Source organism: Mastigoproctus giganteus, chromosome 1, assembly GCF_048544385.1.
Source record: "Mastigoproctus giganteus isolate SK-2022 chromosome 1, ASM4854438v1, whole genome shotgun sequence".
Taxonomy (NCBI): Eukaryota; Metazoa; Arthropoda; class Arachnida; order Uropygi; family Thelyphonidae; genus Mastigoproctus; species Mastigoproctus giganteus.
This window is the reverse complement of record NC_143575.1, coordinates 47,307,753-47,320,714: the sequence shown is the minus strand read 5'-3', so window position 1 is coordinate 47,320,714 and position 12,962 is coordinate 47,307,753. Positions and strand designations below refer to the sequence as shown.

The following is a 12,962-nucleotide window of genomic DNA, read 5'->3' as shown; positions in this document are numbered from 1 at the left end:
GAATGTCCGAAATATCAGAGTGTTAGTGGGGGAAGGTAGTGTGTATCTGATCACCTAGTATTTGGTGAAGGATGGCCTTAGTCTCTTCTAATGAGTACTAACGCGCATGTACTGGGTACGAGGTTATTATCGTGTTGGCTACGATATTTGCAGCTCTGGCGAACACTAAGTTTTTATATAACCCTGAACCTAGACCTAGTTGCATAGAACCCTGACCTAGTTGCAGAGGTGCTAGCCTGTTGATTCTTGGCACAGGTTTTAGTCCTTCTCTACATAGCCACCGTGCAGATTTACACATTTTTCCCATTGATGGATGAGGGTACAGATACTGTTTTTGTAGAAGTGGCGAGGTTGGTCTTTGAACCATGACCCTGTTGCAGAAATGAGTGTCTCATCAGGGAAGTGGGTCCCCCGAAGAAATGATTTGAGGGAAAGAAACAAGAAGTCCGATGGTGTAAGATTGGGTGAGTAGGCTGGATGGGGCAGCATTTCATATCCACAAGTGGTCGCTTGTTGCCCTTCTTTGTACTCGTTCCAGCAGCTTTACATCCTTCCTAAAATGAAGCCTCCAGACCTGTATACAGTACTCAAGGTGTGGTCTGACCATTGCCTTATACAAGGGAACAATCACCCCCTTATCCCTGCTAGCAAAATTCTTATATGTAATTGACAAGACACCATGAGCTACTCTTGCAGCCTTTTTTCACTGTTCAGAAAACCTAGATCCTTTTCATTCTCCACTATCCTGAGTGTAGTATCACCCAGGTTGATATGTTACTCTGGGGTTATTGCTACCCATATGCAATACTTTACATTTGTCAAAGTCCAGATTCCACCTCACAGCCCATCTGCTCAACTTTTCCAGATCCTGTTGCAATAGCATACTATCATTACTGTCATTAACAACACTGCGAACCTTCATATTGTCTGCAAACTTAGAAAACAACAGCCCAACACCGAACCCTGGGGGACTCCATTAATAACTTCAGTCCATGAAGAGCAGTGTCCATTGATAACCATGCTTAATACCATGCTGCTCCAATTTGTACAGTAGTCTTCCATATGCCACAGCATCAAAAGCTTTCATAAAATCCAAGTATATGATATCAAAATTATTCTTTGCATCCAATTCCTTTGTCACCACATCATAGTATCCAATCAGATTTGTCACACAAGACTTCCCCTTAACAAACCCATGCTGTGTCTGAACTATAACTGCAGTCTTGTCTAGATGATCATGCATCGCTTCCTTAACCAGTGACTCCATTATTTTCCCTGGAACAGAAGTCAAACTAACAGGTCTGTGTCACCCTTTGATTCCCCCTTTGTGAATTGGAGCACATTTGCACATCTCCAGTCCGTGGGGACCTCCCCAGAGTCCAAGGAAGCTTTCATAATTATGGCTAAGGGTTTGTTACATTCTTTGCTGCCTCCTTTAATATAGCTGGATAGATCCCATTCACCTCAGTTGCCTTCCTTATGTTTAACTTCAACAATTTCTCCTCCACTTTGCTCTCAGTTATTACAAAATCCTTTAGCTCCCTATTACAGTTTGATAAACTTCTGACATTCTCCTCCCTTAATAACTCCTCATGTGTTTATGTAGATGCAAAATACTCATTCAATTTATCAGCTACCTGAGCATGATCATCAATAGTCAACCCATCTATGTTAAGTGGACCAATATGATTCATCCCTTTCCTCCTAGAGTTTACATAAATAAAGAACTCTTTGCTGTTTTTCTTTGCATCCTTTGCCAGAGATTTCTCGTAATGTGCCTTCGCTTGCCTAATCTCCTTTGTGCTTGATTAAAGACTAGCTTATATCTGCTATCGGCTTCTGTGTTGCCTCATAATTTATATGCATTCCATGCATTTTTCTTTTCTGCCATGAGCCACATTAATTCATCTGATATCAATTTAGGCCTAAACCTTGAACAGTATTTCTTAGTTGGTATGAAAAGCCTAGTGGCTTCCAAGATTAATTCCCTGAAGGCTTCCCATTTAGAATTCACTGTTGGTAACATCATCAGTTGATCCCACTGTATAGAATTTAAAAACTCTCTCAGACCCTGTAGTCACCTTTATGAAAGCAAAAACCCTTCCCCCTGATGGTAGTTACATCTTTAAGTAAATCCCACATCAGTACACTCTGATCCCTGCCACCTAATGGTTCCTTTTTCTGCAGATTCCTAACACATGAAGAATCAGGATACTTCTGCTTGCTCAGACTAAGAACCTGAGGATGCATACATTCAAATTGAGGAAAGACAGTTGTAGAAGAGATGTGTGGAATTTGCCTTTAGCCAGCAATTAGTTGATTGCTGGAACAGACTTCCATCTGTTGTTGTTTAAGTTGATAGCATAAATAAATTTAAGGCTGAACTAGACAAACATTTGGAGTGACTAGATTGGAGAAATGGGAAGGTTTTTTTTTTTTTTTTTTTGGCTGATTCTGTATAAGCTTGCATTCTTGCATCATAATATGTCTCAACTAATGCTAATGGAACATTACTGGACATGTTATCAGTGTCAAAGGAGAGCAGATTTTCGCTATTATTAAACGTTTTTTTTTTTTTTTTTTTTTTATCATTATAGTGTTTGCAAATAAGGCTGGTGTCATGGTTTTTACAAGCCATTGGTCCATTTTGCCCTGGATGGTTTCTCCCATTAATTATGGATCTGATAGGAAAGTTAGCTTTGTGTGCTTTGATGTTTCTGAACAACATCGGAAACTCAGGATTTGATGGTAGAAGTTGCTTGTAGGTGGTGTCATTAATTTTGTTCTGTGTCAGTAAGAGTTTGAATTTTGTTTTTATCTTTGTAGCTGTGGAATTGGTAAGGTCTCTGTTGATGATTCTATAGATATTATCGCCTGCTAATAGGGATAGGATTTTATTGTTATAATCTTTGGTTTTTATAATCACTACTACATTTCCTTTGTCAGATTTGGTTATGTGTATTGGTAGTATTAATAGAGGAAAATGATGCAAGCAAGCTTATACAGCATCAGCCAAAAAAAAAAAAAAAATTCCCATTTCACTGATCCATCACCTCCAATACAGCCAGGCCTCGCATAACGCGAGTTCGATTAACGCGATTTTCAGTTAACGCTATTTGAAAAATTAGACCACTTTTCACGATACAAATTTCCAGTTAACCGATCTTTTTTTTTTATGCGATAGTTGAAAAAGATTTGAATCGCGTGTTAAGCTTACCGTGAGTCATATGGGCAATAAACAAACGGTTGCCTGCTGCCCACCTCGGTGTGTTCCATCAACCATCGGAAGAAGACGTGTCACTTGTTTGTCTCCTGCTAATAAAGTCAATGCACACTTGCATAAAAATTCAAATTTTTAAATGAGTCAGATGAAAATGTTACTGCGAAGGAGATAACAGTAAAAGAATTAGATGAAATCTTTCGCGTCGCATAGAACCTCAAACAAAAGGTTTGAGGTTCTCTGCAACATTTATTTTGCCAGGGCCCAGAGAAGATTGTTGTCGGCTATCGGAAATTGATTGATGAAAAGAGAAAGTCAACACTGTTCAAATATTTCCACAACAATCATTTCTTCATTGTGTATTTTATGTCAGAGGTTCCCAAACTTTCTCGGTTCACGGTGCCCGTAGTGTCTCAGTAATGTTTTCAAGGCGCACCCAGACCAAAAGAAATACCTAACAGTTCCGTTTAGTAGTTAGGTCCAAACAACTTAATAAGAAATGCTGAAACTGTGAACTACCTCGAGCTAGTAGTTCACGCGGTGTCCGACAGATGTCGAGTGTCGCTGTGTTTCCCTCGAATATTTAAAATATTCCGCGGCACACAGTTTGGGAACTGCTGTTTTATGCAATAAACATTTAATTCCATAATTATTTTCATTATCTTTTACATTGTATACAGTTAAAAAGTTATTTAAAAGGTATTTTTAAAATTCTTTATGGACATTCCAGAAGGTTAAGGACCAATTATAATTTTTCCTATTGATTATTATATTCGATTAACACGTTTCTGTTTTGCACAATGCGCTCGCGGGACGAATTAATCACATTAATCGAGGCCAGCCTGTAGTGGATTAGTTTGAATTTATTCAAACTAATCCACTTCCACAGGAACAAATAGAAGCTTGTTCCACCTGTTGGCTGAAGTTTTGCATGTCTATTTTGCAACTGTCCTTTCTCAATTTGAATTTATGTGCCCTCATTTGCATAGTCTGAGCAAAAGGAAGAATCCCATCAGCATTGCATTTACTCAAGCTATTGAAAGCCTTAAGCAGCTAATTCAGATTATTTTGAAAGTGCCTAGCCTCCAGATTCTTCTCACCAATACCAAATCCCACACTTCTCCAACTATCTCCATTCTCATTTCAATATTAACTAGTGTTCTTCCAGAAGTCTATGGAGAGCCTAGTAAGAGTTCCTGCTAGCAGAACCTGGTGTGCCTCCATGCAGCTTAGGATGGGTGTCTATTGTCCCCTGGCTGCTAAACACCAGTTGCCAGCCAACAATACAAAATCAGAACGATACATTACATCTGCTCAAACCTACACTTCACACACTGTCACAGTGGAATTTTGTGCTTCTCATTTAATTAGATTTATGTAAATTTAGTGCCAAATTAACACACCTTGGTTAATGTAAGAATAACCCACCGTTTTGATTTTTAAATCTCATTGTAAAACAAGGTATGTGTAGGAACATAGGTGTCGTGAAATCCCACTGTAACAGAGCCATAGGAGCAGTTGTAAAGGCCTACTGGTGTAACCGGAGAATCGTAGGTACCGCTCACAGGTCAGTAGAGGTCAATAAAAGCACGTACGTGGGTAGGTTTTATTTTGTGCATTGGGGGAGCAGTGCAGAAGACACTAGCTCTGTCATGTGAGATGTTTTCAGCCTAAGAAAGCAGTGACCTCATGCATATGCGCTATCGCATTGCAATTTTCATAAAAGGGTAATGTGGAGTTCGGACATTCAATTTATAGAACTGTGTGGGTGGATGTGGGAATAAAAGGTGTTTTCAAACTTTTATTGTGAGAATAAAAGTTTGAAAACACCTGTCCCCACCCTTCTGCAGAGCGGTTTGGTCTACCGCATCTCTTGCCGTGACTGCACTAGCTGCTACTTTGGAGAGACTGGACGTCGACTCGAGAAACGTCTCTCGGAGCACAAAAGAGCGATCCGTTTAGCGGATATAGAACACTCAGCTATCGCCGAACATGTCTGGACAACCCACCACGACATCGACCCACACCGCGATGTCGTGGTGGTAGACAGATCCCACCATTACCTAAAACGTACCTGGTTGGAATCGTTAAATATAAAATCTTCGGATAAATCCTTGAACAGGAACAGTGGTTGCCAAGTCAACCCGATCACAGAGTCAGTAGTTCTATCATTGGACAAGCGCTGGCCACGTCATCATGCGTCACAGCCACAGACGTCAACAAACAATTAAACCTCGCGTCTCACGCACCTGGCAGTGCACATCTTCATTCCAACTGCCATTCATGTATTTTTAATTCTGATGAAGGCTACCATATAGCCGAAAGCTCATATATTTCTTCTTTATTTGTACGCTCTGTGTATAACTATAATAAATTTCTTAATGAATCCAGAGCGCGTAGGCCTGTTTCGTTATGTTCGTACTATTCTTGGCCAACCAGCATACGACATGGTCGTGAGACTACAGAAAGATTTTATCTTTATAGCCCGTAGTAGACAACACCTGAGGTTTGCGCATAGGTGCAAAGCTAACGAGATTATACCGAAAGGGTTTCGCTACAAACAACCGTTTTCTAATGAGCGCATGAGACGTGCCTGTCGGAACTTCGGCCTCAAAACCCTACGTATATGGATCGGCTGCCTCCATCATGACATACAACGTGCTTCAGCGAGCAAGGCAACCCTACTAGCCGACCTTAAGACTCTGATTCCCGATCCCGTTTACACCGATGTGGTCAACACTTTATGTCACCAGGCCGTCAGAGAATCAGATCTTTATTGTGCCCGACAGAAACATAAGTTTTGTAATTTGATTAATGAATCCCGTCAATTTCGCAGCCAACGTAATACCCCTCTCACTAATTCCACGGACTTCGTATTGAACCTAAGCAGCAAACAGTTATCTGCGGACCAAATAAACTTATTGACTCTTGGCATGACATTTGCCGTTCTTCCTAAGCACCCGCCGATCACCGACATCGCCTTAGGTGTGGAAGCCAGCTTATCACGCCTCCCAGAAGATGTAGCCAACACAATCCGCTTGAAGACTGCAGCAGTTCTACACCGTGCTCGCCCCGTCTCTTCTAACCTCAACCGTACACAGTTTTCTGCCCTCAAGGCATTGAAACAGGATTCATCCATCGTCATTCTACCGGCAGACAAAGGCCGCCGTACGGTTGTAATGGATCACACTGATTACATGGCGAAAGCGCTACTACTTTTACGAGATACTACCGTATACAAACCCCTGACCATCAACCCCAACAGAGTTTTAGAACGATGGGAATCAGAGGTGAATATCCTCATCAACAGTTGGCTGAAACAAGGGAAGATCACACAGTCAACCCGTAATCACCTCCGTGCCTCCGGATGTCAGATCCCACGGTTTTACGGCCTACCGAAAGTGCACAAAGAAGACACACCACTGAGACCAATTGTATCCTGCTGTGGATCACCGACTTAAGAGCTGTCTAAATTTGTCTCGAGACTTCTTTCTCCTCTAGTTGGCAAGACCACCCACACCGTCTCCAACAGTGTTGAATTCATAAAGAGGATTCGCACTGTATCCATCTCGCAGGATCAAGTTATGGCATCGTTCGACGTCATATCGCTCTTTACCTCCATCCCTGTGGAACTTGCCATTTCTTGTGCAAAACAACTCTTGGACAATGATAGAACCCTCAACGGAAGAACTGGTCTCACACCCGATGACATTTCCGCCGCCCTCAGACTGTGCTTAACAGGGGGTGCGATCATATTTAATGACTCAGTCTACCAGCAGATACATGGCACGGCCATGGGTTCCCCTGTCAGCTCAGTCACAGCAAACATCGTGATGGAGGAGTTAGAGGGACGTGCGTTTGCACACGCACCAGATCACATCGCCTTTTGGTGTCGCTATGTTGACGATGTGTTCGTGGTCATCCCTAGAGACTCAGGTCAGCGACTTCTATCATACCTCAACTCACTATCGCCCTTCATAAAAATTCACGATTGAGCTGGAGTCGAACAACTCCTTACCATACCTAGACACACTTGTCCGACGTGAAGGCACATACCTGAGGACTACAGTTTATCGTAAGCCCATGTGTGCTGGCCAGTTCACCAACTTCCGGTCAGCACACGCGCGAGGCCACCTCCTCTCCACTGCCCGAACCTTGCTTACTCGCGCCTGGACACACTCCAGCTCCGCTGATGAAAGACGCAAAGAGGTCACTAGGGTCAAAGTAGACCTTACGAGGTGTGGCTACCCCATTGACGTCCTCGACAGGTGTGATCTACAGACACGTGACATCGTGACGACCAGCTACAACACCAACAGTGACGAGCCATCCACGAGGGCATTCATCCCATACTACCCCAACCTGTCACAACAGATCGGTAGAATCCTGAGAACGCACGGAATAAAGTGCATCCAACTCCCAGGCAAGAAACTGCGTTCTTTCATTTCCAACGTGAAAACACCTGTCCCCACCCTTCTGCAGAGCGGTTTGGTCTACCGCATCTCTTGCCGTGACTGCACTAGCTGCTACTTTGGAGAGACTGGACGTCGACTCGAGAAACGTCTCTCGGAGCACAAAAGAGCGATCCGTTTAGCGGATATAGAACACTCAGCTATCGCCGAACATGTCTGGACAACCCACCACGACATCGACCCACACCGCGATGTCGTGGTGGTAGACAGATCCCACCATTACCTAAAACGTACCTGGTTGGAATCGTTAAATATAAAATCTTCGGATAAATCCTTGAACAGGAACAGTGGTTGCCAAGTCAACCCGATCACAGAGTCAGTAGTTCTATCATTGGACAAGCGCTGGCCACGTCATCATGCGTCACAGCCACAGACGTCAACAAACAATTAAACCTCGCGTCTCACGCACCTGGCAGTGCACATCTTCATTCCAACTGCCATTCATTCATGTATTTTTAATTCTGATGAAGGCTACCATATAGCCGAAAGCTCATATATTTCTTCTTTATTTGTACGCTCTGTGTGTAACTATAATAAATTTCTTAATGAATCCAGAGCGCGTAGGCCTGTTTCGTTATATAATTATTTGAGTCTAACAGTACAATAATTTTTTGGGTTACAGATGTATAATTTGTAATTATGATCTCAGGATCAGCAAGTAGAAAGTTTTCAGTGAAGCTTCAAAGTAATGCAGGTTTTCATGTTTTTTTTTTTTTTTTTTTTGTTATCAGGCAAGTGATGCTGGTGATGTCAGTAGTCGAAGAGAATTGAGGCAAAAATTGAAATGTGAAAACTTTGAGTGGTATTTGAAGAATGTGTATCCTGACCTATTTATTCCAGGTGATGCCATGGCATCTGGTAAAGTAAGTCTACCATTCATTCGCATGCTTTTCCATAATCGTTGCATTATATGAGGTTGAATTTATTTTACTTCTGACAGATTAACTGAATTCCAGCCTAAATATGTGCACTGTTACCTGTATTTTTGATTTTTTTGTCATACTGAAGACCAAATATTTGTATAAGTTGAACAAGAATTTGTCTCTGATTTGAATGGAAGGCCAAGCCTTAGTTCTGATTCCATGGTGACTTGGCTTATGTTCAACTTAGGCAGAATTGTTGATAACAGTATTTGTCTGTAAGTTACTAATATCTTTTTAAATTGCATATTATCACCCAAATATGTGAATTCACTATACATTTAAAAATCTGAGACCCAACTAAGGCAGCTGTTTTGAAGCTTATCATCAGCTGGCAGGGGTATCTATTAGCAAACATGTGCTGAACTATGAATAATGTATTTTGTATGAGTGAACAGTCAAGCAGTGTATAGAATTTAAACTTTCTTCCAAGAATATAACTGTTATGTTTCCATTTAACTCCTAGAATTGAGCTACATTTGTTCTACATAGTACAATACTGTAGAATTATAGTGGTATTTCAATGTTAAAATAAAATCAAAATTCATACTCATTGTATTTGATTTGAATGATGGAGAGGCAGTCTGCTTTCACCAGATGCTGAATTCAGCTAAATCGTTATCAAATCAATGCATGCAAATTTTGATTTATATCAACTGCTGCATTGAAATACCCTACAATCATATAGTATTAGCTGAATTCCTTTCTGACAAGACAATATAAACAATATGTAGTACGACTAAATACTTCTGATTCAAGTCAGAAATTGTGACTTTATGTCTAACTGAGAGTAAATTTAAGGTTTAACAGTAATATTAGTAGCAGCAAAATTATTTATCGAAGAAAACACACTATTTATTGATTAGCACTTGCATAAGCCAATGATTGATTTGACATCACCTTAAAATAACTGAAACCAAAAATGTCTGATGTGATTACAGTTGTGAAATTTAAAATTTTATCTTAATGTGTGAAATTTAATTTTTTTTTGTGTGCTTGAATAAGTCGCTACATGAGGGTAATATTAACCATGAAAGCTGCTTGAAAGGAAAAAGGTTGTTAAATAAAGTATCTCTCTCTCTCTCTCTCTCACACACACACACACACACACACACACACACACACACACACACACACACACACACACACACACACACACACACACACGTGCGAGAGATTTTCAGGACGTTAGGATTGTCTATTTCATATGTGGGAATATGTGATAAAATTTTTATATCTTTTGTCTTTTAACTTGGTTCAGCAAAGTAGTATTGAAAACAAGAGGAAAACTCCTAACGAAGCTTTCTCCATTAATCTCCTTTGTAAATAAGCAATTTAATTTCAAGCAACCAAAGATTAAATTTCAGAGCTGCAATCAAAAATACATCTTTCCAGCTATAGTCACACAGCGACAATTTTCTGTCTATCTCTCTCTCTCCCCCCCCCTCCAGTCATCTGTTATTCACAGTCACAGCGCCAATTTATTTTCTCTCTCTCTCTCTCTCTCTCTTCAGTCACAGCTGTTATAAAGTAATGTCAAACTTGGTCACTGGGTTATGTAAGTACTGAATAGCTGACAGCTGTAATTTGCAAGAGCTAAGTTACAAAATTTGATAAGAGAGAAATGTCACCATTTTTGCATAGATTAAAAGTATTAAACAATAAATAATATCCCAAGATGTGGACTCTCTCTCTCTCTTGTATGTATGTATGTACAATTTTACATAATAAACAACGGTTGCATGACAAAAATTCCACACAGAAAAAATCCCAGTCATAAATGCTCACATGAAAAATACCCACACGGAAAATTGCTCACACAGAAAAATATTCACGTAGAAAAATTCTCACATTCAAAATACTATCAATTAATACACTCTTAATAAGGCGTTATGTGCATGCTATGATTTGAAGTTCAAACATGCAGTATTCTTATTGACACGAATGAAGAATGTTTATAAATGAAAAGTGCTGTAAAGTTAACGTTTGCCGTGCTAGCTCACGTCAGCGCAATCAGTCTGCCCACTCCCACGTTGATCTGTGACGAGCCAGCCATATGCCCCCATTGAAGCTGAGTCCGATGGCATGTGGCAACCTATGCAGGCATAGGCAATGCATATTCGATGCGGCACCGTGTAGCTGCTGAGTGAGCTGGCATGGCTGTAAGTGGAAAACTGTTGAGCTCACCGGGGCAAGCAGCGGTGGTGGGCTGAGTTGAGTCGGGCCGCGAGAACATTTGAGTTGGGTTTAGCTACATTTTGAGTTCCTGCGCAGGACTCTGGTCTATTGGTTAAACATCACCCCATCCTCTCGGTCTTACCCATCTACTGATGATATCAACTTGGTTGCCAAAAAACGTATTGAGTAATACAGCAGACTCTTGATTTACTGGGATCAGATTAACCGGAAAGCGGATTAACTGGGACACTTCAAGACCCCAAATTAAAAATGGAGATTAGTGTACCTATTATCTTTAGTTTAGTAAGTTGTGTTGTAATACAAATGTTTAGTTTGATTTAGTGTGTTGCATCGATTGTTGTGTTTCGTCGCACCGCAAAAGTACAAATTTTGTTTCATTATTTATGTCAGGGATGTCGGTATTTTTATTTTATTTTTTGTTTTGTTTTGTTTAGAAATCGTGAAAATGATGGGCGAACGCAAGAGTTGTGCTTTCAATAAAACAAAAACTTCAAATTATTCAAAAGTTTGAAAACAGTGCATCCATTAAATCGCTAATTGAACCATTATAATGTTGGTGACCAAATCATACACAACATTGTAAAAAGTAGAGGGAAGCTATTCGATTTAAAATCTACATCGTAAAAAATAAAGAGACATCATACTGGACACGCGAGTAGTGCGTGGTAAGCTTTTTTCGTTTTTTATCTATTGCCATACTTTTTACGTAGATTGCTGAACATTTTTCGATACAACAAGTCCCCGACTTACGTAGATTCGGACTTACGTTATGTTAAACAATATGAGAAGTGGTGAAGGGTGAAGTCAACTTTAATAACCAAGACTACGCTATGAAATACATATCAGTTTTTACAGTACAATAACATGCGTTTTTTTTTCCTTTTAATGTTTTCTTTTCTTCTTCTTATTATTACTATTATTAGCGGTATGGTGCAAGGAAGTAGAAAGGAATCACCAAGAAAGAGAAGAATGATGACTTGCCACTCTGGCTACTTCATCGCTGTCCCCAGATAATTTAATTGAACTAATTAAAAATATATAACAATATTTCTTCATTCTTCTGAGGATATTATGTGGTTTTTATAATTTTGGCATATCAGGGATATAGTAGCAATATTATATTATTCATTCCCGAGTTAGTAAAACTTGACTTATGTAAGAAGTACTGTAACATATCTCTTTATGTATGTTGGGGACTTACTGTATTTTTGGAATAACCGGGAAATCGATTATCCGGGAATTTTTTTTTTTTTTTTTTTTACCATCTATCCCGGAAAATCAAGAGTCTACTGTACTTTAATGTGTGTAGGCAACGTGAGCTGTTCTGTTTCTTGGCCAGGCAGTTAGCTACAACATTTTGGCAACATATTTATTACAACTTGTGACTACACACTCACACCTTACAGCCAAGGAGTTTAACACATTGACTGCCGTGTCGGCTGTTCTGACACATACAGCCGACACGGCAGTCAATGTGTTAAACTGTAAATGTGTTACGTTTTTCAGATGCCGCGTTGGACATATATTTCTGACACCTACTGTTTCAATGGGAGCTGAGCTGGCTGTATAGCACTGACGAATGTTTGAAATTTACATTATTTTTGAAAACCGTGGCCTCTGATGTTACATGTGATGAAATTTGCATGCCACTATGAGAAAAAATAAGCGGGCAACTGGTCATTATTTAAAAATTCTTTATTATTACAAAATTATAATTATATTTATTTTGATTTATGCTGGTGTCCAAAACATATGAAAAGCTGATGACTACAGTCTGGGCAATACATCGAAACTCTTTTCCCCTTTCTGCTAGCAACTGATCTTCCTTCCAACTCTTTCAATTTTGCGTAACAAAAAATGCACATCCTTCTAACTTTCTTGTTGTTTGCATCGATTTTTGTCTTTAGTATACGAGTGTTACCACATTTTGGCTTTTCACGTTTCTCTTTCTGTTCTATATTTCGTAAATACCTCTTCCCGAAAGCTTACCGTATTTTTATTTGTTTTGCGTAGCACTTTTGTATACCACATACGAATTGACAACTGATATTCTGAGTATGCAGGGTGTCTCAAAAATACACGGCATAACTTCAGGAATGAGTTCTTCATATGTAGGCAATAAAAATATTTTATATCAACATAGTTCCAGAA

The 12,962-nt window shown here is 39.9% G+C and overlaps 1 protein-coding gene across 1 annotated transcript in view; it reads left to right on the top strand.

Moving 5' to 3' along the window:
* The window catches only part of LOC150090766 (putative polypeptide N-acetylgalactosaminyltransferase 9), a 134,596-nt gene that overhangs the window by 98,282 nt on the left and 23,352 nt on the right, over positions 1–12,962 (top strand). Inside the window, exon 7 of the mRNA XM_090371424.1 lies at positions 8,424–8,555. Coding sequence (XP_090227550.1) covers positions 8,424–8,555 — 132 coding nt within the window. The remainder of the gene's footprint in view (positions 1–8,423; positions 8,556–12,962) is intronic.